General features: G+C 40.9%; 1 protein-coding gene, 1 non-coding gene and 1 pseudogene across 13 annotated transcripts in view; 1 reads left to right on the top strand and 2 right to left on the bottom strand.

Moving 5' to 3' along the window:
• PHC3 (polyhomeotic homolog 3) overlaps window positions 1-26,073 on the top strand; it is a 95,154-nt gene that overhangs the window by 19,608 nt on the left and 49,473 nt on the right. For 10 of the 12 annotated variants that reach the window (XR_010125786.1, XM_054483764.2, XM_054483763.2 and 7 more), the window contains 2 exons: window positions 13,975-14,133; window positions 17,480-17,578. The exons of the other annotated variants lie outside the window; for them this stretch is intronic. Coding sequence is in view for 9 of the 10 variants with exons in the window: in XM_054483764.2 (XP_054339739.1) it covers window positions 13,975-14,133; window positions 17,480-17,578 (258 nt within the window). In the remaining variant the exon portion in view is untranslated. The remainder of the gene's footprint in view (window positions 1-13,974; window positions 14,134-17,479; window positions 17,579-26,073) is intronic. 12 annotated transcript variants of the gene reach the window in all.
• LOC129034394 (U7 small nuclear RNA) lies at window positions 885-942 on the bottom strand (annotated as a pseudogene).
• LOC129034325 (U6 spliceosomal RNA) lies at window positions 13,265-13,371 on the bottom strand. The gene has a single exon (XR_008501829.1). It is a non-coding gene; the product is annotated as a U6 spliceosomal RNA (small nuclear RNA).

Here is a 26,073-nt window from a genome sequence, read left to right as displayed (position 1 = left end):
GTTAAAGAAGTCATAAGAGTGGAGCCCTGATCTGACAGAACTGATTCGAAGAAGAGACACTGGCAATTTCTCTGCTATGTGAGGACACAGTGAGAAGGTGGCAGTCCGCAAGCCAGGAGGAGAGCCTACACCAGAAACTGAATCTGTGGGCACTTTAATTTTGGACTTCCCAGCCTCTAAAAGTGTGCAAAATAAATTTCTGTTGTTTAAGTCAGGGGTCAGGCCATGGACCGGTACTGCTTTGTGGCCTGTTAGGAACTGGGCCTCACAGCAGCAGGAGAGTGGTGAGTGAGCAAGCATTATCGCCTGAGCTCTGCCTCCTGTCAGATCAGTGGCAGCATTAGATTCTCATAGGAGTGTGAACCCTATTTTGAACTGCACATGGGAGGGATCTAGGTTTGAGAATCTAATGCCTGATGATCTGAGATGGAACAGTTTCATCCCAAAACCCATTTTCCCCACCCTCTCTGTGGAAAAATTGTCTTCCATGAAACCGATCCCTGGTGCCAAAAAGTTTGGGGACCACTGGTTTAAGTGACCCAGTGTGTGGTATTTTATTATGGCAGCCTCCATAGACCGACAGATTGGGCTATGGGCCTTACCTTATGTAAGGTTTAGCCAGCCAGAGCAGTTCTGTGATGTTTGAATCTCAAGTTCTGAATAAGACTGTTTATTAATAAGAAAAAAGTTTGAGAACTAGTGGTTTAGATGTTAATCTAGGATTATGTGAGAGTTTCTTAAATAGTTTATATGTGTTATAAAAATACATGTGCCCATCACATAGTAGGTACTTAAAAAATACTTGTTGAAAGATGTATCGTAGGTAATAAGTATCAACTAGAATATGTAATGATATTAATGCTCTTTTTGTATGTTTGTTTTTTATGGGCTTCCCAGCAAAAAGCAGAAAGCCTGCTAAATTCTAAAAGAACTGTAACACTATTAATGTTAACTATTTTTTTGTTTTTTTGAGACTGAGTCTCGCTGTGTCACCCAGGCTGTAGTGCAGTGGCACGATCTTGGCTCACTAGAACCTCTGCTTCCCGTGTTGAAGCGATTCTCCTGCCTCAGCCTCCTGAGTAACTGGGATTACAGGTTACCCACCACCACACCCAGCTAATTTTTTTTTGTATTTTCAGTAGAGACAGGGTTTCACTATGTTGCTCAGGCTGGTCTCAAACTGCTGACCTCAGGTAATCTGCCTGTTTTGGCCTCCCAAAGTGCTGGGATTACAGGCATGAGCCACCATGCCCGACCTAATGTTAATTCTTGATTATTACAATGCAGAGAATTATTTTAGGATATATTCTAATTGCCTGAGATTGGGTTATAGAAGAGTTTCTAATCCTGACCCCAGTAATGAGATTCTTTGGTTGCCCATTATAGCAAATATGTGTATTGTCCAACATTGTGCTGCTTACTCTGGTGGTACACGTAAGTCAAAGTTTCTTCCCTCAGGGAGTATGCATTTGAAGAATTATGATTAGATATATCAAACAGTAAATAATATAATAGTATATAATCAAGTGGTAAATGTCATCGGAGTTAACAGAAAAGAGATCTTTGAGGATTGTATTATAGTAGCTGAGGAACGCTAAACTTTTAAAACAGGTAGAGTTTGCAGAGAAGAGGTCTCACTGTGAGATCATGATCCTGAGACAGCAGAGGTTAGATTCAGGGATTTATTACTACGTGGGATTCTATGTTAGTCTTCCACATTCCTGAGGACAGTCTATGCCAGTACTTTTTTATTGAGTGCCTACTTGGTGTCAGGTGCCAAGGATTGAAAGTGAACAAAGGTTTTAGAGTATAATGAGGATACAGACAAGTAAATAGTCAAAGGACAGTATGATAAGAATTTTGTTTTGCTGGAGTATCTTATAACTTTCTTTTAAAGGCTATGGGGAAGAAAAACTAAATCTTTGTGGGCTTGAAAATTACATCTTCTTTTTTTATAATTATCTTTACATGAATTCTGTATTGAAAATATTTTTTCTGAGGAAATTTGAAAGCAAAGATTACTTTTTTCAAAATTTTAGTATTGCTGAAGAAAAGGCTGTTGTTAGTTTCATTATCATTCTTCTGGGGTAACTGCCTGTTCTTTCTTTCCAGAATCTTTGAGGTTTGCGTGTTTGCTTTAGTTTTTTATTTTGTAGTTTCATGGCAATGTGTCTAGATGTCATTGTGTAGGACACCTGTTGGGCCCTCTCAATGTGAAACTAGGTTTTTAATGATCATGTATGTGAAACTAAACAAATCTGCAAGAAGTTAATTTTGTTCTTTAATGATCATATATGTGAAACTAAACAAATCCACGAGAAATTAATTTTCTGTTTTCTCTTTCTGGAGCTCTTGGTTGAATGTTGACCTTTCTGGATTGATCCTTTATCTTGTTTACCTTTTCACTTACTGCCTTTTTTGTGTGTGGGATATTTCCTTAACTTTTTCTTTTAGCTCTTTCTTTGACTTTTAAAAAAAATTTTAGTTCAGCCACTATTTCTAATTTCTCAGAGCATTTTCTTGTTTTCTCATTGTTCTTTCAAACTAATATTCCATTTTTCTATTATGGATAAAATACTTTGGATCTCTGTTATGCTATTTATCAGATTTTTTTTTTTTTTTTTGAGACGGAGTCTCGCTCTGTCTCCCAGGCTGGAGTGCAGTGGCGCGATCTCGGCTCACTGCAAGCTCTGCCTCCCAGGTTCACGCCATTCTCCTGCCTCAGCCTTCCGAGTAGCTGGGACTGCAGGCGCCTGCCTCCACGCCTGCTAATTTTTAGTGGAGACGGGGTTTCACCATGTTAGCCAGGATGTTCTCGATCTCCTGACCTTGTGATCCGCCTGCCTTGGCCTCCCAAGGTGCTGGGATTACAGGCGTGAGCCGCCATGCCCGGCCCAGATTTTATTTTACTTTTATTTTCACTTTTTTTTTTTCAAGACAGGTTCTCACTTTGTTGTCTATGCTCGAGTGCAGTGGTGCTAATATGGGTTATTGCAACTGCCGCCTCCCAGGCTCAAGTGATCCTCCCTGCTCAGCCCCTCAAGTAGCTGAGATTATAGTCGTGTGCCACCACACCTGACTAATTTTTGTATTTTCTGTAGTGTCAAAGTCTTGCCATGTTGCCCAGGCCGGTCTCGAACTCCTGAGCTCAAGTGATCCACCTGCTTTGGCCTTCCAGAGTGCTGGGATTACAGGTGTGAGCCACTGTGCCTGGCCTATCAGGTTTTTTTTTTCTTTTTTTAAATTTTTCTTTTTTGAGATGGAGTCTCACTCTGTCGCCTAGGTTTGAGTGCAGTAGCGTGGTCTTGGCTCACTGCAACCTCCGCCAGCCAGGTTGAAGCGATTTCTCCTGCCTCAGCCTCCCAAGTAGCTGGGATTACAGGTGCCTGCCACTATGTCCAGCTAATTTTTTGTATTTTTAGTGGAGATGGGGTTTCATCATGTTGGCAGGCTGGTCTCGAACTTCTGACCTCGTGATTCGCCTGCCTCGATTTTTTGTTGAGATGGAGTCTCTGTCGCCCAGGCTGGAGTGCAGTGGCGCGATCTCGGCTCGCCGTGCCTGGCCTGCATTGAGTATTTAATTAAGGATCACATACTGCATTGAAGACTCTTTTTTCCTTTTAATATAAAAATAGACTTCCTTTTTTTTCTTTCATGACATTTGAAGAGCTCAGGTCAGCTTACCTTATGGAATTTCCAATAGTCTAGATTTGTCTGATTGTTTCCTCAATCCTTTTTTACTGTATTAATTGCTATTTCAGTGGGGTTTAGTAGGAGGGATAAGCAAATGGTTTGTTTCTTTATTATCTTTACTTATTGGTTGTAAATACGATTTATAATGAGTATATAATGTTCTACCATTTTTAAAAACTACTTTTCTCTTGCTGGTGGTTTTAATTTTTCCATGTTTTTGCTAATATAAGTAAACTTGCATTGACTATTTTATTATACATATTTGTATATATTTTTAGTTATTTTCTTCTTAAAAATTTCCTGAGAGTATATTCAGCGGGTCAGTGAGATTGTTTTCAGATCAAGAACCTTAAAACTGTTCAGTTTTCTCAAACAATGTCCAAATCACATCAGCCACATATCAGAGTCCATTTGATATATTTATATTATATAGGGGATGTAAATTTACCTGAGAGAAAATCATTTGCTTATAATCAGTCATTCTCAGTTTTCTACTGCTAGTGTCCTCATCCTCTATTATCTCATTCAGGGAGTTTTTTTAGGCTTCAGAACTCATTGTTTTCAAGGATTCTTTAAAATATAATTTTAAGTGATTGGGTGTAGAAGCCTTTTCCAAAACCTAATACTAGTGTGAGATAAAACTGTAGCCTGAATATTTGTATGGTTGCAAGCAGCTTTACTGCATTTTTGTAAAATATTCCAACAGTACAGAAAAAGTAAAAAAGTTATTAAGTTCCCTAAAGCCTCCTTTCCCTTTCAGTCCCTCTGTCTTCTTAGTTGGTTCTATACCCCTCCAGATCTTACCCTATGTATTATGGACATATATGTCATAGAGAAGTGTGCATATATGCATTTAGCACTCTTTTTTACACATTGTAAACACAGGTATTCTGCATTTTGTTTTTTTCCCTTAACAGTGTGTCTTGAGATCTTTTTATGTTTGCAGACAGATACCAGTCTCACTTAAGCTGCTGTGTGGGGTGGCACGGTGTGAATGGATTTTATTTTATATAACCATCCCTGTTGCTGGACATTTTAAATTATTTCCAATATTATAATTGTTTTGACATTGCAAGTTTTCTTTCTAGGATGTCAAAATCTGAAAACATTGGGAGGCTGTGAGGTTTTTTATGTTTGTTTTATTTTCACCAGCTTGTATTGCAGAAAGTAGAAGTAATGTTTTTCTAAAATAAATAGGATAGGTATTTTATTTCTTTGATTTATTAAAAACACGCAGTCTCAGCCGGGTACGGTGGCTCACGCCTGTAATCCCAGCTACTCAGGAGGCTGAGGCAGGAGAATTGCTTGAACCCGGGAGGCGGAGTTTGCAGTGAGCCAAGATGGCGCCACTGCACTCCAGCCTGCGCGACAGAGTGAGATTCTGTCTCAAAAAAAAAAAACATGTAGTCTCTTAAAAATAAAATTCTTCATGGATAGCTATTACTACTTAAAAGTCCAGATGCAATGGCTCACACCTATAATCCCAACACTTTGGGAGGCTGAGGCGGGTGGATTGCTTCAGGTCAGGAGTTCCAGACCTGGCCAACATGGCGAAACCCGTCTCTATTAAGAATACAAAAATAGCTCTCCCCCTCCCCCTCCCCCCCCTTTCTTTCTTTGGTCTCCCTCTCCTCCTTTCTTCGATCTCCCTCTGTTACCGAAGCTGGACTGTACTGCTGTGATCCCAGCTCGCTGCAACCTCCCTGCCTTGGGCTCCTGTGATTCCCCTGCGCGCCGCCACACCTGACTGGTTTTTGTATTTTTGGTGGAGACGGGGTTTCGCCGTGTTGACCACGCTGGTCTCCAGCTCCTGGCCTCGAGTGATCTGCCCGCCTCGGCCTCCCGAGGTGCTGGGATTGCAGACGGAGTCTCGCTCACTCAATGCTCAATGTTGCCCAGGCTGGAGTGCAGTGGCGTGATCTCGGCTCGCTGCAACCTCCACCTCCCAGCCGCCTGCCTTGGCCTCCCAAAGTGCTAAGATTACAGCCTCTGCCCTGCCGCCACCCCGTCTAGGAAGTGAGGAGCCCCTCTGCCCGGCCGCCCCGTCTGGGAAGTGAGGAGCGCCTCTGCTGGCTGCCCCGCCTGGGAAGTGAGGAGCGCCTCTGCCCGGCCGCCCAACGTCTGGGAAGCGAGGAGCGCCTCTGCCTGGCCGCCCTGTCTGGGAGGTGAGGAGTGCCTCTGCCCGGCCGCCACCTCGTCTGGGAGGAAGTGAGGAGCGCCTCTGCCCGGCTGCCCCATCTGGGAATTGAGCGCCTCTACCCATCCGCCCCGTCTGGGAAGTGAGGAGCGCCTCTGCCCAGCCGCCCCGTCTGGGAGGTGAGGAGCGCCTCTGCTGGCCGCCCCGTCTGGGAAGTGAGGAGCGCCTCTGCCCGGCCGCCCTGTCTGGGAGGAAGCGAGGAGCGCCTCTGCCCGGCCGCCCCGTCTGGGAAGTGAGGAGCGCCTCTGCCCGGCCACCCTGTCTGGGAGGTGAGGAGCGCCTCTGCCCGGCTGCCACCCCGTCTGGGAGGAAGCAAGGAGCGCCTCTGCCCCGCCGCCCCGTCTGGGAAGTGAGGAGCGCCTCTACCTGGCCGCCCCGTCTGGGAAGTGAGGAGCGCCTCTGCCCGGCCGCCCCGTCTGGGAAGTGAGGAGCACCTCTGCCTAGCCACCCCTGTCTGGGAGGTGAGGAGCTTCTCTGCCCGGCCGCCCGTCTGGGAAGTGAGGAGCGCCTCTGCCCAGCCGCCCTGTCTGGGAAGTGATGAGCGCCTCTGCCCGGCCGCCCCGTCTGGGAGGAGAAATTCTTCTGCCTTGGGATGCGGTTGATCTATGGCCTTGCCCCCAGCCCCGTGCTCTCTGAAACATGTGCTGTGTCAACTCAGAGTTAAATGGATTAAGGGCGGTGCAAGATGTGCTTTGTTAAACAGATGCTTGAAGGCAGCATGCTCGTTAAGAGTCATCACCACTCCCTAATCTCAAGTACCCAGGGACACAAACACTGTGGAAGGCCACAGGGACCTCTGCCTAGGAAAACCGGAGACCTTTGTTCATGTGTTTATCTGCTGACCTTTTCTCCACTATTATCCTATGACCCTGCCATATCCCCCTCTCCGAGAAACACCTAAGAATGATCAATAAATACTTAAAAAAGAATACAAAAATTAGCCATGCGTGGTGGTGGGCGCTTGTGGTCGCAGATACTCAGGAGGCTGAGGCAAGAGAAGCACTTGAACCCAGGAGGCGGAGGTTGCAGTGAGCGGAGATTGTGCCACTACACTTCAGTCCGGGCAGCAGAGCGAGACTCCGTCTCAAGAAAAAAAAAAAATTCTACATAGGGCCGGATATGGTGGCTCATGCCTGTAATCCCAGCACTTTGGGAGGCCAAGATGGGAGAATCACTTGAGCCCAGAAGTTTGAGACCAGCCTGAACTACATAGACCCCATCTCTTTTCTTAATAAAATAAAAATAAAATTTCTATATAGCATTTTACACTACTGATATTTGAAATACCACATAGCAGTTCCCACTAAATAATGAGGCAATACTATTTATAAGCTGCTTTAACATGATAAAAGCAAATTAATATACTAAGGTAAGCATTAAAGAGAAAAATAGCATTTCCTCTCTGATTCTAAAATTAATATCTACATAGAAAAGTTAAAAACTTTAAAAAAAGTAATACCGGATTTTACTCCTAGAAGGCATTATATATACACCTTTAACATTTTGGTGACTGTTCTCACAGGTAGTGGTGCATGGGTGTGTGTGTTTCTATATTGAGTCTAGTCATATGTCATGTTATGAGTATGTGTTATTGTGTGTATATCCAATGCAGTCATTTTTCTTAACTTTTTTTTTTTTGAGACAGGGTCTCACTCTGTCACCCAGGTTGGAGTGCAGTGCTGCAATCTCGGCTCACTGCAACCTCCGCCTGCCAGGCTCAAGCGATCCTCCCAGCTCAGCCTCCTGAGTAGCTGGGACCCTGACAGGTGTGCGCCACAATGCCTGGCTAATTTTTTGTATTTTTGGGTAGATACAGGGTTTCATCATGTTGACCAGGCTGGTTTCTAACTCCTGAGCTCAAGCTATCCACTTGTCTCAGCTTCCCAAAGTGCTGGGATTACTGGCATGAGCCACTATGCCTGGCCATCTTTCTTAACATGTTTTTCACATTTGTGATACATATACACACACAGATATTTGTATGTAACTATATGAATGATACTCTACATGTTATTTTGCTGCCTTTTTACTCAGCAGTGGACATAAAAATCTTTTAATGCCACTGAATACAGATACATCACTCTTTTAATGTGAAATGTTTCTCTATTTAGGGTATACCTGATTGATTCTGATCAGTCAAACGGTAGAGGCAACTCTCAAATGGACTTTGGCTATGGGTAGTAATCGGTTGGAAATTCCTTTTGAGGACATTAACAGGTGGTTGGGAGTTAAGTGGCTTTTTCTGAAAGACTTGTTTCTTTCTGGTGACTCGTAGAATTAGTGTCAGTGGGGAGACAGCTTGCAGTAATCGGGCTCAGTGAGTGAGTTTCTTTGTGGAGTGTGACTTGAGATATGAAGTGACAGGATTGGTCAGGGTCTTCAGTGAAAGGGAATTAGGAGTGTTGGGATGGAACTGATGGAGAAAATAATGGAAACTGGTAAAGACATCTGGTTTAGGTCAGCAGAGCAACACAGGAAAAAGGAGAGCCTTATCAGTTGTGGAAAGGAAGGACAGTTTTTTAGTTAGGCTAGCTAGGGAGACGGACTTCTTGCAGAGGTGGCTACTGTTCTGTTGGCCTTCATGAGTTGGATGTTATTAGTAGATAGCTGCTTTTGAAATATTACTTGTTATGTGGAACTTAAAAGTAGACACAACACTTGTTCTTTGATCTCACAACTTAGAGTAGAATACAGGTGGTTGGGGAGTTGCTAGTTGTCTTACTTCCTCTTTTCTAAGAAAAAAGCATTCTGTTTGTACTTTGTACTCTACTTCCTTAAAAAGCATTCTCTGGCTTGTTAGCTATCAGCCGATCATTTTTTAAAGAAGACTTTCATTACATTTTTCTTTAAAGAATGTGTAAATATCCTTACTAAGAGTACATTTCTTTCTTACTGTTTTTCGAAAGAATCGCCAACTGAAAAAAAAGTTCTAAGGCATTATTACTGCAGAGTAACCTGAACTAGGGAGCTGTCAGGATATTAAAAAAGCACCCCGAATGCCAAAATACATGAGTCAGAAAAACTTGGGTCCAGTTCTTCCCTGTTGGTGATTTAATCTCTGGAGCAAAGCTTAAATATTGCATGACTATGCTTTAAAATATGAAATATGCCTTAAAATAACATGACATTAATTAACTTAATAAACGTATTGAATGAAGACATTTCGTAGATACTGGATATGTGAAAATGAGTAACACATGGCCCCCACCCTTAAAGAAATTATTATTTAGAAGGATGAGATAGAAATATATGCTAAAAGTATATGGACGGTAACAATTAGGCAAAAAAGAGGGGGAATAGTCAGTTCTGCTTTGGGATATGGTAATGCCTGAAAAAGCTTATTAGAGCAGGTGATTTTTGAGAAGGAGTTGTTCACTATGTAGCTGCAGATGGGCTGGGGCATGGCGGTGGCAAGGATGCTCAATCTAGTCTGGAATATCATCGCCAGTGCCATAGAGGACTGAGATCGTGATACTACACATACCTTGCTATGGTAATGGGAAGGTTGTGTGTGGAGTGGGAGGAGATGATGCTAGAGAGGTTGTCAGGGAAGGTTTAACTTTATCCAGAAGATTTTTTTTTTGGAGACGGAGTCTTGCTCTGTCACCCAGGCTGGAGTGCAGTGGCGCAATCTCGGCTCACTGCAAACTCTGCCTCCCAAGTTCACACCATTCTCCTGCCTTGGCCTTCCCAGTAGCTGGGATTACAGGCGCCTGCCACCATGCCCAGCTATTTTTTTGTATTTTTAGTAGAGATGGGGTTTCACCGTGTTATCCAGGATGGTCTTGATCTCCTGACCTCATGATCCGCCCGCCTCGGCCTCCCAAAGTGCTGGGATTACAGGCGTGAGCCACCGCGCCCAGCCTCAGAAGATTCTTAAATGGGTAATTAATATTAATAATCAGGGAAAGATTATCTGGCAAGTAGAAGGTGACAAGATTCCAGTAAGAGGTATCAGTTTGCAGATATTAAAGTAATCAAGCCAGAAATAACATGGGCCCAAAGTCTCAAACTAAGTGATGAAAAATCAAAATGGAAATTAGGAGACAAAAAGATGTATTAGAAAAAAGACACGTGACTGATTCTGTGTGTGTGGTAAAGGAGAGGGAAGCATCAGGATGACTTCGAGATATTGTGTCTTGGAGAATTTTAGAAAATGCCAGTGCCATTTGAGGAGAAGCTGTTTTAAAAGGAATAATTAGTTTGCTGTTTGAGCATGCTGAGTTTGAGCTGGTAAAAGATACCCAGAAAGATGTGTTCTGTAGGTATTTGGATCTGGAACTTCAAAAAAGGGTTTATAGTTAAGAATCAAGAGTCATCAGGATTGAATTGTTTGAAACTGTGGAAGTAGATACGATAACCTAGGAATTCAAGAAGAAAAGTGTGGTCTGGTGCAGTGGCTCATGCTGGTAATCCCAGCACTTTGGGAGGCTGAGGTGGGGGTATCACTTGAGCCCAGGAGTTTGAGGCAAGCTTGGGCAACATGATGAAACCCTGTCTCTACAAAAAATAACAAAGATTAGCCGGGTGTGGTGATGCATGCCTGTAGTCCCAGCTACTCAGGAGGCTGAGGTGGAAGGATCATCTGAGTCCAGGAAATTGGGGCTACAGTGAGCCATGATCACTCCACTGCACCCCAGCCTGGGTGACAGAGGGAGACCCTGTCTCAAAGAGAAGAAAAGTGTCAAAGGCAGAGCATGAACATTTTGGGAGTGGGTGCAAAAGAAGAGCTGGTAAAGAAGACTGAGAGGGAATGGTCTGAAAAGAATCCACTGAATTTGTCAGTTAGATGTTGGTGACTATTGTTAAGGTAGTTTCAGTGATGTGTTAGGAATAGGATCTAAATTACAGAATAGGCCGGGCACGGTGGCTCACGCCTGTAATCCCAGCACTTTGGAAGGATGAGGGGGAGGGATCGTGAGGTCAGGAGATTGAGACCATCCTGCCTAACACGATGAAACCCCCTCTCTACTAAAAATACAAAAAAAAAAAAAAAAATTAGCCGGGCATGGTGGTGGGCGCCTGTAGTCCCAGCTATTCAGGAGGCTGAGGCAGGAGAATGATGTGAACCTGGGAGGCGGAGGTTGCAGTGAGCCGAGGTCGCACCACTGCACTCCAGCCTGGGCGACAGAGCAAGACTCTGTCTCAAAAAAACAAAACAAAACAAAAAACAAACAAAAAAATTACAGAATAATTCTGTATTGTATTAGTGGTATTTATGCATTGATTTATACCTTTAAATATTAAAATAAAAATATGTGATATATATACATTTAGAGAATTAGATAACCAGCTGTCATGTGCCTACTGTATAGTTTTTTAAACTTTTTTATTTTAAAATAATTATAAATTAAATTCCTCTAAATCATAGGAAGATGCAAAACTAGTACAGAGAGGTCCTCCTATATAGACTTCACTCAGCTTCCTCCAGTCACCATTCAGTTTAACAAGTGTCCTGGGTTAGTTCAGATGTTAATGTCTTGGGCTGGGTTATGGAACCGTACAGGGAGTATGGATGTGGATTCTATACCTCTACCTGGTGTAAGCCTGGAGTTTTGATTCTCATAGGTGCCTCCTTACCTGCTTCCACTAGGAGCAGGGCAGATGCAAGCTTCTTTGCTGTTTCTCAGAATGTATGGGTGGAGCTTTTCCAGCTCCTTTTTACATATTGGGCAGCTCTTTTCAGGATTTTGGCTCAAAATAGGGATTTGATTTGTAGCCCTCCCCTGAAATAAGCACAAAGGTGGATCTTCTGGCTCTATAGACCCAAGATACCCTTATAGACTGCCTTAGTGTCAGCTGAGGTGGCATCTCTCTGGCTTTGAGTTTCTTGCTTTCTGGCACCAGGAATTTCCTCTCCCAGCTTTTCTCTCCCTTTTGGAGTTCAGCTGTATATTCTAATTTTTTCATGTTGATCTAGCATTTCAGTGATACTGTTTGGTCACATGGATGTATTAGTCCAGTCTGCCTTGCTGCTTGAATAAGAAGTCCAATAAAGTATTCTTATTTTCTAATAAAATATTTATTAATTGTATTCTGTGCTTTGTTCCACAAAAATGATTTGAGGTTGGGTATTATTCTCTCTTTAAAAATATTATTATTATTATTAGTATTATTAGTATTACTATTTGAGACAGAGTCTCGCTCTGTCGCCCAGATTGGAGTGTAGTGGCGCGATCTTGGGTCACTGCAACCTCCGCCTCCCGGGTTCAAGCGATTCTCCTGCCTCAGCCTCCTGAGTAGCTGGGATTACAGGTGCGTGCCATCACACCTGGCTAATTTTTGTATTTTTAGTAGAGATGGGATTTCACTGTGTTGGTCAGGCTGGTCTCAAACTCCTGACCTCGTGATCCGCCCACCTCAGCCTCCCAAAGTGCTGGGATTATAGGCTTGAGCCACCTCACCCGGCCAAAAATATTATTTATTTTTAAAATGGGTAATATATGCATGTGGTCTAAAATTAGAAAGATAAAAAAGAGTATCCTTTTTCTTTTCCCTATTACCCTAGCTACCCCACTCCAATGTCTCTTTATAGATACAACCGGTTACTAGTTTCTTATGCATCCTTCTAGAGGTTAACAATGCACTAGTTTATTGGGGTTTTTTTTTTCTTTTTTTTTTTTTTAGATGGAGTGTCGCTCTGTTGCCCAGGCTGGAGTGCAGTGGCGCAATCTCGGCTCACTGCAAGCTCCGCTTCCCAGGTTCACACCATTCTTCTGCCTCAGCCTCCCGAGTAGCTGGGACTACAGGCATCCACCACCACACCCGGCTAATTTTTTTATATTTTATTTTTTTAGTAGAGACGGGGTTTCACCATGTTAGCCAGGATGGTCTCGATCTCCTGACCTTGTAATCCGCCCGCCTCGGCCTCCCAAAGTGCTGGGATTACAGGCGTGAGCCACTGCGCCCGGCCAACAATGCTGTAGTTTATTCTTTTAACAGAAGTTTTAAACTTTAGTGTTTATAATTTAATTTTGTAGCTAATATTCAGGATTTTTCCATCTGTTTGAGAAGTATTATTTTCTTTTGCTTGAGAGCTTTTGAGTTACAACTTTACACTGGTTATGTGTTACATGTATGTCTTTATATATGTGAATAGATTCTCTGTGTTTTAATTTTTGTTCACAAACTCCTCAGAATGTGACAGAATAAACTGTTGATTAGGATGTTTTAAGTTATGTGGAGTATTAAAATGAAACAGTAGCTCTATTTTTTAATTTTTAATTGACACATAATAACTATACATATTTATGGGATACAGGGTGATATTTGAATACATGTATATCATGTATAGTGATCAAATCAGAGTGGCATATCCATCGTCTCAAACATTGATCATTTCTTAGTGTTGAGAACATACAAAATCCTCTATTAAAACTAATGGAAAGCTTCATGAATTTGCATGTCATTTTTGGGCAGGAGCCATGCTAATCTTCCCTATATTGTTCCAGTTTTAGTATATGTGCTGCAGAAGTGAGCACTGGCCCTAATTTTTCGGAGGTAGTGGAAATGATATTTTAAGATACTAGAAATCTTATTGAAACACATTGTAGCTATCCTTAAAAATTGTGGCCGGGTGCAGTGGCTCACGCCTGTAATCCTAGCACTTTGGGAGGCCGAGGTGGGTGGATAACCTGAGGTCAGGAGTTCGAGACCAGCCTGACCAACATGGAAAAACCCCGTCTCTAATAAAAATACAAAATTAGCCGGGTGTGGTGGCGTATGCCTGTAATCCCAGCTACTTGGGAGGCCTAGGCAGGAGAATCACTTGAACCCAGGAGGCGGAGGTTGTGGTGAGCCAAAATCGTGCACTTGCACTCCAGTCTGGGCAACAAGAGCGAAACTCCATCTTAAAAAAAAAAAAAAAAAAATTGCCCTGATTACTAACCAATCCATGCCATTGTTTGCATATGTGCAAATAACTGCCCAAAGAAATGAGGGGGTCTGTCAAAGATAAAGGCTTCTCCTTTGGGTTCCTTAGCCACAATTTATACCATTGATTGCCTAACTGCAGCTTGGTGTGAAATTCAGTAACATGGAAGCAAGAAATGGAAGCCTATGACCTAATATGTTTTCTTCCTTAGATCAACCTCTCCACTTCTCCTACACCTGCACAGTTAATAAGCCGTTCCCAGGCTTCCAGTTCTACCAGCGGCAGTATTACCCAACAGACTATGTTACTAGGGAGTACTTCCCCTACCCTAACGGCAAGCCAAGCTCAAATGTATCTCCGAGCTCAAATGGTAAGATATGAGCAACCAAATTTTTTCAGTGTTTAAGGACTTGAGAGATCAAAATGTTTCTTGATTTGATACAATAAGAGGTATTTTTAATATTTAAGAAATGTTTAATTGTGTGTGTGTGCATGCGGGCGTGCCTTCAGCTCTTGTACATTTATGTCATGAAAGATTCTACTTTTAATTAATAGGTCTTCTTGGTATCAAATAGTAATTATTACATTGGGAAGCTAATAGAGATTCAGTTACGTAAGAGTGATTATTTTTTAATATCAAATTCATTGAAAACCTTTTTTTCATATTTTAACATCTCTGAAATTTGGATGCATTTTATAACTGATGGCATCTTGGTACTTACAGTGGTCCATAAAATCATTGCCTGTTTTTGTCAACTTAGATTTGGTGAAATAGAGATGTTAAAAAAACTTCGTTGTTAAAGTATAATTTGTATCCTAGGATTTTCTGAATTCTATATTGGAGTTCCGGATAGTCTCCCAGATGATTCTTAACTTTGGTTTTTCCCATCTCAAATTCTGCAAGGTTATTTGTGTTCTTGTGTTCATTTTGATCTTTTATGAATATAGGAATGTTAATTTGGTTATTCTGTATTTGAGTATCTACTGATTTCCTAATTTAATTGTTGAGCTTCTTTAAGGAATATAGAAATTGGTTGACATGTATTTTATTTGATGTCTTTACAAGAAGCTAGACAAAAGCATTGTCCCTAATATATATTTATATTCTTTTTTGTCCAATGGACTGAATATATATCTGGATCTCCAGTTTTTGTTGTTGTTGTTGTTGTTGTTATTGTTTTTTGAGGTGAAGTCTCACTCTGTCACCCAGGGTAGAGTGCAATGGCGCGATCTCTGCTCACTGCAACCTCTGCCTCCCGGGTTCAAGTGATTCTCCCACCTCAGCCTCCCAAGTAGCTGGGATTACAGGTGCCTGCCACCACACCCAGCTAATTTTTGTATTTTTAGTAGAGACGGGGTTTCACCATCTTGGCCTGGCTGGTCTCAAACTCCTGACCTCGTGATCCACCTGCCTCACCTCCCAGAATGCTGGGATTACAGACATGAACCACCACACCTGGCTTGGATCTTTAGTTTTCTATCTAAAATTGCAAAGTTTCCAATCATTTAACTCATACTATGCTTTAAAATTAGGTTGAACCATTTGAGATGGTTGCTATTTGGCTATTTTTGAACTCTAAAATTAGCAGTTTCATATGGGTCAAACTAAATTGAATATCTTCTTTTTAGGTTTAGTCCTTTCAGGGTGTTGGTACTGGAAATTACCTTTTCAGGAAAGTTATACCATTTGTCCCTTGGTGTCTGTGGTGGATTGTTGCCAGGCCCCACCCTCTCTGTCCCCTAGAAGACCCAAATCTGAGGATGCTCAAGGCATAGTGTTTGCATATAACCTATGTATATTCTCTCATATACTTTATGTCATCATTACATATATTTAGTATAATATGAACATCATTTAAGTAACTGTTATACTATATTGTTTAGGGAATAATGACGAGAAAAATTTGTACATGTTCAATGCAGATGCAGCTATTTTTTTTTAAATGAATATTGTTTTGATCTATAGTTGAATGACGAACCACAGAGCCTTCCATAGATATGGAGGGCTCATCATTGTACTTTGTTGTTGAATTTACTTAGATTTAGTGTATCAAAGAACTGAAGTTTAAAAGGTCACTTAATTTGTCGTTTAATTTTTCTAGTTTTTTTGGATCCGCATTTGGTTGAACATTTTAATTTAGATAGCAAGAGGAACTGAATAACCCTTGATACAATTTTGAAATAAAGTATTTACACATTCTTTGAAACAACTGTCAAATTTACTAAATTGAATTGGTTTATCTCTGAGTGGATTGTATTGCCTTAGAAATTAATGGTATTTGGCTGGGCGCGGTGGCTCATGCCTGTAATCCCAGCACTTTGGGAGGCAGGTGGATCACCTGAGGTTGGGAGTTCAAAACCAGCCTGACCAACATGGAGAAACCCTGTCTCTATTAAAAATACAAAAAATTACTCATGCCTGTAATCTCAGCACTTTGGGAGGCTGAGGTGGGTGGATCACTTGAGGTCAGGAGTTCAAGACCAGCCTGGCCAACATGGTGAAACCCCGTCTCTACTAATAAAACAAAAATTAGCCGGGCGTTGTGGCATATGCCTGTATTCCCAGCTACTTGGGAAGCTGAGGCAGGAGAATCGCTTGAACCCAGGAGGCAGAGGTTGCAGTGAGCTGAGATCGCATGACTGCACTCCAGCCTGGGTGACAGAGACTCCGTCTCACCAAAAAAAAAAAAAAAAAAAAGAAAAAGAAAAGGAAAAAAAGGAAAGTGATAAGTAAAAAAATTAAATGTCTTTGTTTTTTGATGTGAAGATTTTTTTGCAGGCTCTTTTGTTGTTGAATTTTGACATGTGTGACATTGACTTTTAGAATGAATATTTCTTTCTTTTTTTTTTTTTTTGAGATGGAGTCTTGCTCTGTCACCCAGGCTACAGTTCAGTGGCATGATCTCAGCTGACTGCAACCTCTACCTCCTGGGTTCAAGTGATTCTCCTGCCTCAGCCTCTTAAGTAGCTGGGATTACAGGCATGAGCCACCACACCCGGCTAATTTTTGTATTTTAAGTAGAGATGGGGTTTCACTGTGTTGGCCAGGCTGGTCTTGAACTCCTGACCTCCAGTGATCCACCTGCCTTGGCCTTCCAAAGTTCTGGGATTACAGGCGTGAGCCACCGTGCCTGGCCATAGAATGAATATTTCTTTACAAATAGTTTTAAAATGAAAGGGCAACCTGGATTTGTCCTTTAGATCCTTTGTAGCTAAGTGAAATATTGGAGTATAGTATGTGGCATAGTTATCCTTATGATAAAAAGAACTGAAAAGACTTTTTTGGTGTTTCTTTTTGTTTCTCACTGAAATTTAATTTGTGTCCCAAAATAGTGACTGTAGTTGTTTACTTTAACTTCCCATTTTAGGAATCCTGCCACAGTTGTTTTGAGCTAGGAAAAATTTAACCATAATAGCTTATTTGAGACACAATTTGGTCTGAGAATTTCATATCACCAAAATATATTTTCTTTTTTGAGTACTGCTTTTTTTTGCACTCATCAGAATCATGAGCTGTTTCAAAAATGTTTATGATTTTTTTTGAGTTCTCTATTATCAGAAACTTCTCTTTGTCGTGTAGAACCTTTTGCTGAGGAGGTAATCCTAAACTGCATTGTCTTTCTGTCACAAATTTCAGTCTCTCTTGCCTGCTACACATTGTGTGTGGGACATGTTCTTTTGTCTTAGGGTATTTTTTTGGTTTTCTGTCTGTACAGCTGATTTTCACACCCGCTACCACTGTGGCTGCTGTACAGTCTGACATTCCTGTTGTCTCGTCGTCATCGTCATCTTCCTGTCAGTCTGCAGCTACTCAGGTGAGCTTGTCTAGCTTCATAATGTGTTACTTGAGATCTGGATCCTCAGGTTAAAGTTAAGCATTGCATTTGTGTTTAAGTTACTGATGGTTTCAGTGCTCTTTGTCATGCATTTCAGATTGAAATTTAATAAAATACAATGAGAACTTCAAGAAAATGTTTTTTGTTCTGTAAAAATTATAATACCATTAAACACAGATATTTAGGTTATTTGACATTGGTTGGTCAAGGTTAATGAGAGTTTTTGTTAATGACTTTCTATGTTTAGTTTTATCATAAAGCAGATTTATTTCTCATGTGAGATATATTCTTTTGCTTAGATTCCTTTGCAGTATTCCTTATGTAATAACTAAGTCAAGATGGATTTTAAGTTTGAAAGTGAATTAAACTAGACACATTTAAAATTTAAAAAATTGGTCAGGTGCAGTGGCTCATGCCTGTAATCCCAGCACTTTTTGGAGGCCCAGGTAGGAGGATTGCGTGAACTCAGGCGTTAAAGACCAGCCTGGGCAAAATAGTAAGACCCGGTCTTTACTAAAAATAAAAAAAAATTATTTAAGTGTGGTGCTATGTGGCTGTAATTCCAGCTTTTCAGGAGGCTGAGGCAGGAGGATTGCTCAAACCTGGGAGATTGAGGCTGCAGTGAACTATGATAGTGCCATTGCCTTCCAGTCTGGGTGACACAGTGAGATTAATCATTACAGAAATGCAAATCAGAACCACAATGAGTATCACCATACACTCACTAGAATGGCTGAAATGAAGAAGACTGCTAATACTATATATTGGTGAGAATGCGGAGCATCCAGACTCTCATACATTGCTGGTGAGAGGGTAAAATGGTATAGCCACACGTTGGAAAACAGTTTGACAGTTCCTCTTAAAGTGAAACATACATGTAACATGTGACTCAGCAGTTCTACTCCTTAAGTTTACCCTGAGAGACGTGAAAACACATAAAGACATGTAAATGAATGTTTATAGCAGCGGTACTCAGAATAGCCCCAAAGTGGAAACAACCAAATGTCCTTTAACTGCTGAGTGGATAAACAAATTTTGATATATTCTTTTTTTTTTTTTTTTTTTGAGACAGAGTTTTGCTCTTATTGACCAAGCTGGAGTACAGTGGCACCATCTCGGCTCACTGCAACCTCCACCTCCTGGGTTCAAGTGATTCTCCTGCCTCAGCCTCCCGAGTAGCTGGAATGACAGGCGCGTACTACTACGCCTGGCTAATTTTTTTTTTCTTTTTTTTTTTTTTTTAAAGTAGAAACAGGGTTTCACCATGCTAGCCAGGCTGTTCTTGAACTCCTGACCTCAGGTGATCTGCCCTCCTCAGCCTCCCAAAGTGCTGGGATTGCAGGCGTGAGCCACCACGCCTGGTCTTGATATATTCTTACAGTGGAATACTGCTCAGAAACACTGATGAATCTTAAAAAACATGATGTTTAGCAAAAGAACCTTGGTATGAGGGATACATACTCTATGATTCCATTATATGAAATTCTAGAACAGGAAAAACTATAGTGAAAAACAATAAGATTAGTGGTATCTGGGGTAGAAAGTAGGAGGAGATTGATTGGGAAGGGGCATGAGTGAACTTTCATGGTTAAGGTGATGTTCTGTATATTGATTGGGGTAGTAATTATATGGCATAAACATATGTCAAAACTCATTGTTTTGTTTTATTGTATGTAAGTTACACCTCAATAAATTTGACAAGAATGAATTAGAGTGAGTACATTTTAAATGAAAAGAATTGAGTTAGAGTGTTACTTTGCATGATATTGCTGTATTCTGGTATTCTTCATAATATTTTAGACTGCATATGGCAGAAATGGATATTTTAGGGTCATCCTTGGCTTCTTATTTGTAATATAATAGTTCTCAATCTTCTGGTAAAAAATAAAAAATGAGATAGTAATAATATTCCTTGGTATTTTTGATAAAACCTCTATGTATTATTTCATTTACAAATAAAGGCTAATTTTCATGTATTAATTTATAAAGATGATGGTCAGTTAAATTCAGGTTTCTTCTAACTTGCCCTGTCATTCTCTACAGTTAACTTTATTGGACTTTTTTTTCCCCGTATTTATAAAATGAGAACTTTATCTCTGTTAACTTTGAAATTTTTCAGCTCTAAACTTTTTATGTCTCTGTGGAATGAATATGTTGAAGTAATGATCTTCTTTTTAAATTAATTAATTTATTTAGTTAGTTATTTAATTTTTGAGATAGGGTCTCACTCTGTCACCCAGGCTGAAGTGCAGTGGCTCAATCATGGTTCATTGTAGCCTCGACCTCCCTGGGCTCAAGCCATCCTCCCACCTCAGCCTGCTGAGTAGCTGGGATTATAGGTGTGTGCCCCCAAACCTGGCTAGTCTTTGTATTTTTTTCTGTAGAGGCAGGGTTTCGCCATGTTGCCCAGGCTGGTCCTGAACCCCTGAGCTCAAGTGATCTGCCTACCTAGGCTTCCCAAACTTTTGGGAGTACAGGCGTGAGCCACTGCGCCAGCCTGAAATAATGATCTTCTTTTCTTTTGTTTTGGTTTTATGAAACCTAATAGAGCTAGACCATCATCAACTTCCAGAACATTTTAAATTTTATTTTTTCATTTATATTTGACTTTGTTCCAACTAAGATTTTAATTCATTTACAAGATGCGTACAGTAAAATATCAGAAAGTAAGTTGGAACCATGTAAGAAAAAAGACACAAATAAAACTAGGAAAGTGGCATGGAGCTAGGAGTGAAGTTGCTGCTCAGTTTACATGTATGAATTTCTGTTTGTGGACTTAAGCTCCTACTTCAGTCATTTATTGTATGACTTGGACAAGTTGCCACACATCTCTAATATTCATTCATATTTGTAGGGTAAAAGGATGAGTAATATGTATCTTTAGTGTATAGAACATTTACAGGCACTCAGTAAATAGTACTTTTTTTTTGCAAAAGTCGGGGATAGGAAGACTTGGGTTCAAATTCTGATTTCAGCAACAACATTTGCCAGCAGATTGATTTTGGCCAAATTCATAGTATAGCATAGTGTTTATAATATGGACTTTGGAGCCGGAATCTCTGGGTTCAAATACTTGCTCTACCATTTTATTATTGTAAGTCCTCAACCTCTCACCTCAGTTTCAATTATATAAAATAAAATAACATAATATATTTCGTAAGGTCGCTATGAGGATTAAATATGTTAATAAATTAAAATGGAAGTGTGTGATAGCACTTACTAAATGTTTCATTTACTGAATTGTTTCATTTATTCCTTAAAACAACTCAGCTCTACTCTCGGAGCTGTTACTTGCAGCTCAGAGTTGCTATAAGGAATAAATGAAACAAAAAGTACTTAACATAGTGCCTCCACATAAGATATCACAAGCTACTAACTACTATTTTTGTTATGCATTGTCTGAAGATGAGTTACAAAGTTGGTTCTTAGCTTTCAGGTAACTAATAGTGAAGGGAGAAAAGCAACCACTTAAAGAGTTTACAGGCCGGGCGAGGTAGCTCACACCTGTAATCCTAGCTCTTTGGGAGGCAGAGGCCGGCGGATTGCTTGAGCTCAGGAGTTCAAGACCAACCTGGTCAACATGGCAAAACCCCGTCTATACAAAAAATTTGTAGGGCGTGGCGGTGCGGGCCTGTAGTCCCAGCTACTTGGGGGGCTGAGGTGGGAGGATTGCTTGAGCCCAGGAGGTCGAGGCTGCAGTGAGCCAAGATCGAGCCACTGCATTCCAGACCGGGTAACAAAGTGAGACCCTGTCTCGAAAAAAAAAAAAAAGAATTTATGGTTTCCAAGGTAAAACAAACAAACCACCTGCTTAGGAAAACACAGCTGATTCTTAACATGTTCTGAGGAGCACAATTTGTCTTGCTGGTACTCATGAAGAAAACATCTTACTTCATATTTAAGGGTATTTTTAATGTGAATGGAGTCAAAATAATTTATAAAAGTGGTCTTTGGGGTCTAGATTGATGTGTTCTAGGTATGAGCCTCTGTGATCGGACTTAATTCAAAGATAGGTTTTTGAGGGGCTAGAGGAATGGATTGAACTTTAGGAATTTCTCTATGGATATTGTTTCTCTTCTCTGTGCTTTTGAAATGGCAGTGAGTGAGTCTGGCATTGGTAGGTGATGCTCACACTTATGCATTCCAATGATAACTTTCCTCAAGTTCAAGACTGTTTTGGAAAATTTCTGCATAACTTTGTTGAGTTTTAGAATTCTATTTGCAGTTCAAAAATTTGTTTTAATTGTGAAATACCAAATCTGAAGTTGTATTTTAATATTCTTTAAGCTATAGAAGTCTGTACAACAGTTAATTTTTCCTTAGTATTCAACATTCTTATACCATAGTGTAAAAAATGAGAAATTTGGAATATCTCACTTTCATTTACTATGTTAAATGCTCCATTCCTTCTCCCCACCAGGCACACCCACATAAAAAAAAGATTTTTGGAAAGATGTTATAGGGCAGAGTGTGTTAAGGGATGATCCGGGCATGATGGCTCATGCCTGTAATCCCAGCACTTTGGGAGGCCAAGGCAGGCAGATAGCTTGAGGTCAGGAGTTTGAGAGTAGCCTGGCCAACATGGTGAAATCCCGTCTCTAATAAAGATACAAAAATTAGCTAGGTGTGGTGTTGGGTATCTGTAAACAGCCTGGCTAACTCACAAGGCTGAGGCAGGAGAATCGCTTGCACCTGAGAGGTGGAGGTTGCAGTGAGCCGAGATCGCACCACTACACTCCGGTGTGGGCGACAGAGCAAGCCTCTGTCTCAAAAAAAAAAAAAAAGAAATGAGTAAGAAATCTGACCCAGAGGCTGGCGCAGTGGCTCACGCATGTAATCCCAGCACTTTGGGAGGCCGAGATGGGTGGATCACTTGAGGCCAGAAGTTTGAGATGAGCCTGGCCAACATGGCGAAACCCCATCTCTACTAAAAATACAAAAATTAGCTAGACATGGTGGCACAGGCCTGTAGTCCTAGCTACTCAGGAGGCTGAGGCAGGAGAATTGCTTGAACACAGGAGGTGGAGGTTGCATTGAGCTGAGATTGAACCACTGCCCTCTAGCCTGAGTGAGACTGTGTCTCAAAAAAAAAAAAAAAAAAGTAAAAAAGAAAAAGAAATCTGACCCAGTAAATCCAAAGGGCTGTTTTTTCCCTCAATTTTAAGAGTATTCCACAGTAAGGCTATCTGGGGAATACTCTTAGAATTGAGGGAAAAAACAACCCTTTGGATTTAAAAGCTAAAAACTCAGCTCTACTGTCAGCAATGTGACCCTCACTCTTAGGGATACTATGATAATTGCCATAGTATTTGTTAGATTCCAGTTAAATAATTGATGTGAGAGTATTTTGGCAGGGAAGCCCTCTATAACAGTGTGAGATGTGAAATTAGCAAAAATAACTCAGGCAAAATGTAGACTTTTTCAAAAGCCAGAAAGTTTTCATAACTTGATCAAAGGAAAGGTTCAGATGAAATGAATGTGGGACATCAGAGTGCCCTAATATTCTTCTTCTTAGAAAGGATGGGTTTTCTTTCAAAAGGGAAGCTCTGTCAAGGAAATCCGTATATGTGATCTTTCCACTAACAGCTAAATTAACTTTGTAATATACTTTGGCAGTGTAGCTTTCATGTTTGGAATTTATTTAAACCATGTCAATATTTAAGTCAAAATGATCATAGATATTTTAACCATATTCTAAAATATATATGTTCACATAAATAATATATATACAACATAGTGTATGTAAGAATATACACATTTTCTTTCAGAATTCCAGAAAAGGAAAATTAAAAACAAAAGGAGTATTATTCTATAGAAATGGATATGCTGCAGGTTTCAGGGTTCATTGTGTCAAATCCTTGTTTACTGTGAATATACTTTTCATTTGAGGGAATGCTTTCAGGTTTTTCAGATTATTACCCTTTGGTTATCGTTACTATGCAGTCTACTTTATAGATCATTTGTGTCAAATGTTAAATTTTATATTGTCTTTCTCTTGCTTCCTGGAAGATTTTAATGTGCCTCTTCTAGATACTTGTTGAGATGTTTTTGGTAAACATGAACAGATTTTAATGTTAGCATAAGAATACGATGAAGAGAACTAAGTGCTTACCAAAAAATTAGCCATGTAGTATATATTTCAAAATCATATATAGGAGAATACCTCATCTGTTAAGTCTGTAGCACTGAACTGCAGGGAGTATAAAAATGAATGTTGAGATGAGAGTCTACTAGCGAGTCTCAGTATTTCACAGACAAACATACATTTAGTAATTCTAAAACAAGTTAGATATTCATCTGTGCCAGTAATGACCCCAATGCTATGGGAAAGTTGTTCTAGAAGGAAGAAACTCTTTTCTAACCAGGGACTTTCAGAATGTTTCTTAGGTAGGGTAAGAGCGATTTTACTGGACTTGGAAGAATGGGTTTAGCTTCAAAAGACAGCTTTGAGAAAAGATGGCATTTAGGCAAGAGGTGCTTGAATAGGAGCTCCAAATGAAGGAAGTGGAAGGTATATTTGGAGAATGGTGAGCAGAACAGTTTGGGTGGAATATGAGAACTGTGGGCTGGAGGAATAGAAACTGGGGGCTTGAAGTGGGTTTTCGCCTAGGTTGTGGAGGGCTTTGAGTGGCAATCTGAGAAATCTGGATTCTAATATTTCTTTTTCTTTTTCTTTCTTTCTTTTTTTTTTTGAGACAGAGTCTCACTCTGTTGCCCAGGCTGGAGTGCAGTGGTGTGATCTCAGCTCACTGCAACCTCTGCCTCTGGGTTTCAAGCAATTCTCCTGCCTCAGCCTCCTGGGTTGCTGGGACTACAGGAACCTGCCCCCACATCCGGCTAATTTTTGTATTTTTAGTAGAGACGGTGTTTCACCAAATAGGCCAGGCTGCTCTCAAACTCCTGACCTTGTGATCCGCCTGCCTCAGCCTCCCAAAGTGATGGGATTACAGGCGTGAGCCACCGCACCCAGCCAGTATATTTTGTTTTTGCATTAAACTTTAATAATGCAGTGGTTATTAGTCCATTTATGTTTACATTGGTATGAAATACTTGAGAAAAATCAGAGAAGACACTCCATATGGTTTCAATTAGAAAATTCTTTGAGTAGCTTAGAATAGAACTGATGAAAAGTTTGGCCTGAAGTATAGCTTTTTAAAAAAATTATTTGTTTTTTTGAGACAGAGTCTTGCTCTGTCACCCAGACTCGTGGGCAATGGAGCAATATCTTGGCTCACTGCAGCCTCTGCCTCCCAGGCTCAAGCAGTTCATGCCTCAGCCTCCCGAGTAGCTGGGATTACAGGCATGTGCCACCATGCCTGGCTAATTTGTGTATTTTTAGTAGAGACAGGTTCGCCATGTTGGTGAGGCTGGTCTCAAACTCCTGGCCTGAAGTGATCCACCCACCTCAGCCTCCCAAAATGCTGGGATTACAGGTGCGAGGCACCACACCCAGCCTGAGAAGGGACAGCTTGTTTTGGAGGCAGAGTCTCGCTCTGTTGCCCAGGCTGGAGTGCAGTGGTGCCATCTGGCTCACTGCACCCTTCGCCTCCTGGGTTCAAGTGATTCTCCTGCCTCAGCCTTCTGAGTAGCTGGGGCTACAGGTGCACACCACCACGCCTGGCTAATTTTTGTATCTTTAGTAGAGATGGAGTTTCACCATGTTGGCCAGGCTGGTCTTGAACTCCTTACCTCAGGTGATCTGCCCGCCTCGATTTCCGAAAGTGCTGGGAGAAAGTATAGCTTTTGAGCATCAGTTAATGGTGTAGAGATGGAACACACATGAAACTGAAGAACATTTTTATAAAACAGCAGTATATCATTTGCTTTGTCACTTTGGAGTCTCTTTTATTTCAGTTTCTCTCCCAGGGCCAGTGCTAGCCTGCATATATTTGGTACATTCATTCTAGATAGGCAAGAAGTTCAGCAACTTTTGGAGAAGCATTTTTCTGTCTTGCATCTTGCTGTTTGGAAATGTTATAAATCTCAGCTTAGAGTAATTGGGATAATCCTTGCTACCATCCAGACTGGCAGTATGTTTCAAATAGCCCTGAGTGTAGCAGGAGCCACCACAGAAAGCCATTTCAGGGTCATGCACAGTCTTTTCAGTTCATGAGATGTAGTTCTCAAAGGCAGTGAATGTTCAATAACAGCAACACCAAAATTTTACTAAATGAAAAGAGTTTCTTGAAAATGCTTTTCATAATTTTCACAATGGGGCAGATGATTTGATGAATTAATTTTCTTACAAGGTTAATGTCCCCTTAATCTCTATAGCTAGAACTGGTAACTTTTAAATGCAGTATGTTGCAGAGTAATTTCCTCATATTCGTAGTTCATACATATATAATACACACACTGTCTGTATATATATACATACTGCTTTTATTTAGTTCTTTATGATCCTTCCCTTCTCCTCCCCGTCCCTCCCCCTTTCTTCTTCTTCCCTCTCCTTTCATTTTTTTTCCTCTCCCTCC

The sequence above is a fragment of the Pongo pygmaeus genome, chromosome 2 (genome assembly GCF_028885625.2).
Source record: "Pongo pygmaeus isolate AG05252 chromosome 2, NHGRI_mPonPyg2-v2.0_pri, whole genome shotgun sequence".
NCBI classification, from domain to species: Eukaryota; Metazoa; Chordata; class Mammalia; order Primates; family Hominidae; genus Pongo; species Pongo pygmaeus.
Note: the sequence above shows the minus strand (reverse complement) of the source record. Positions and strands in the feature narration are given on the sequence as shown.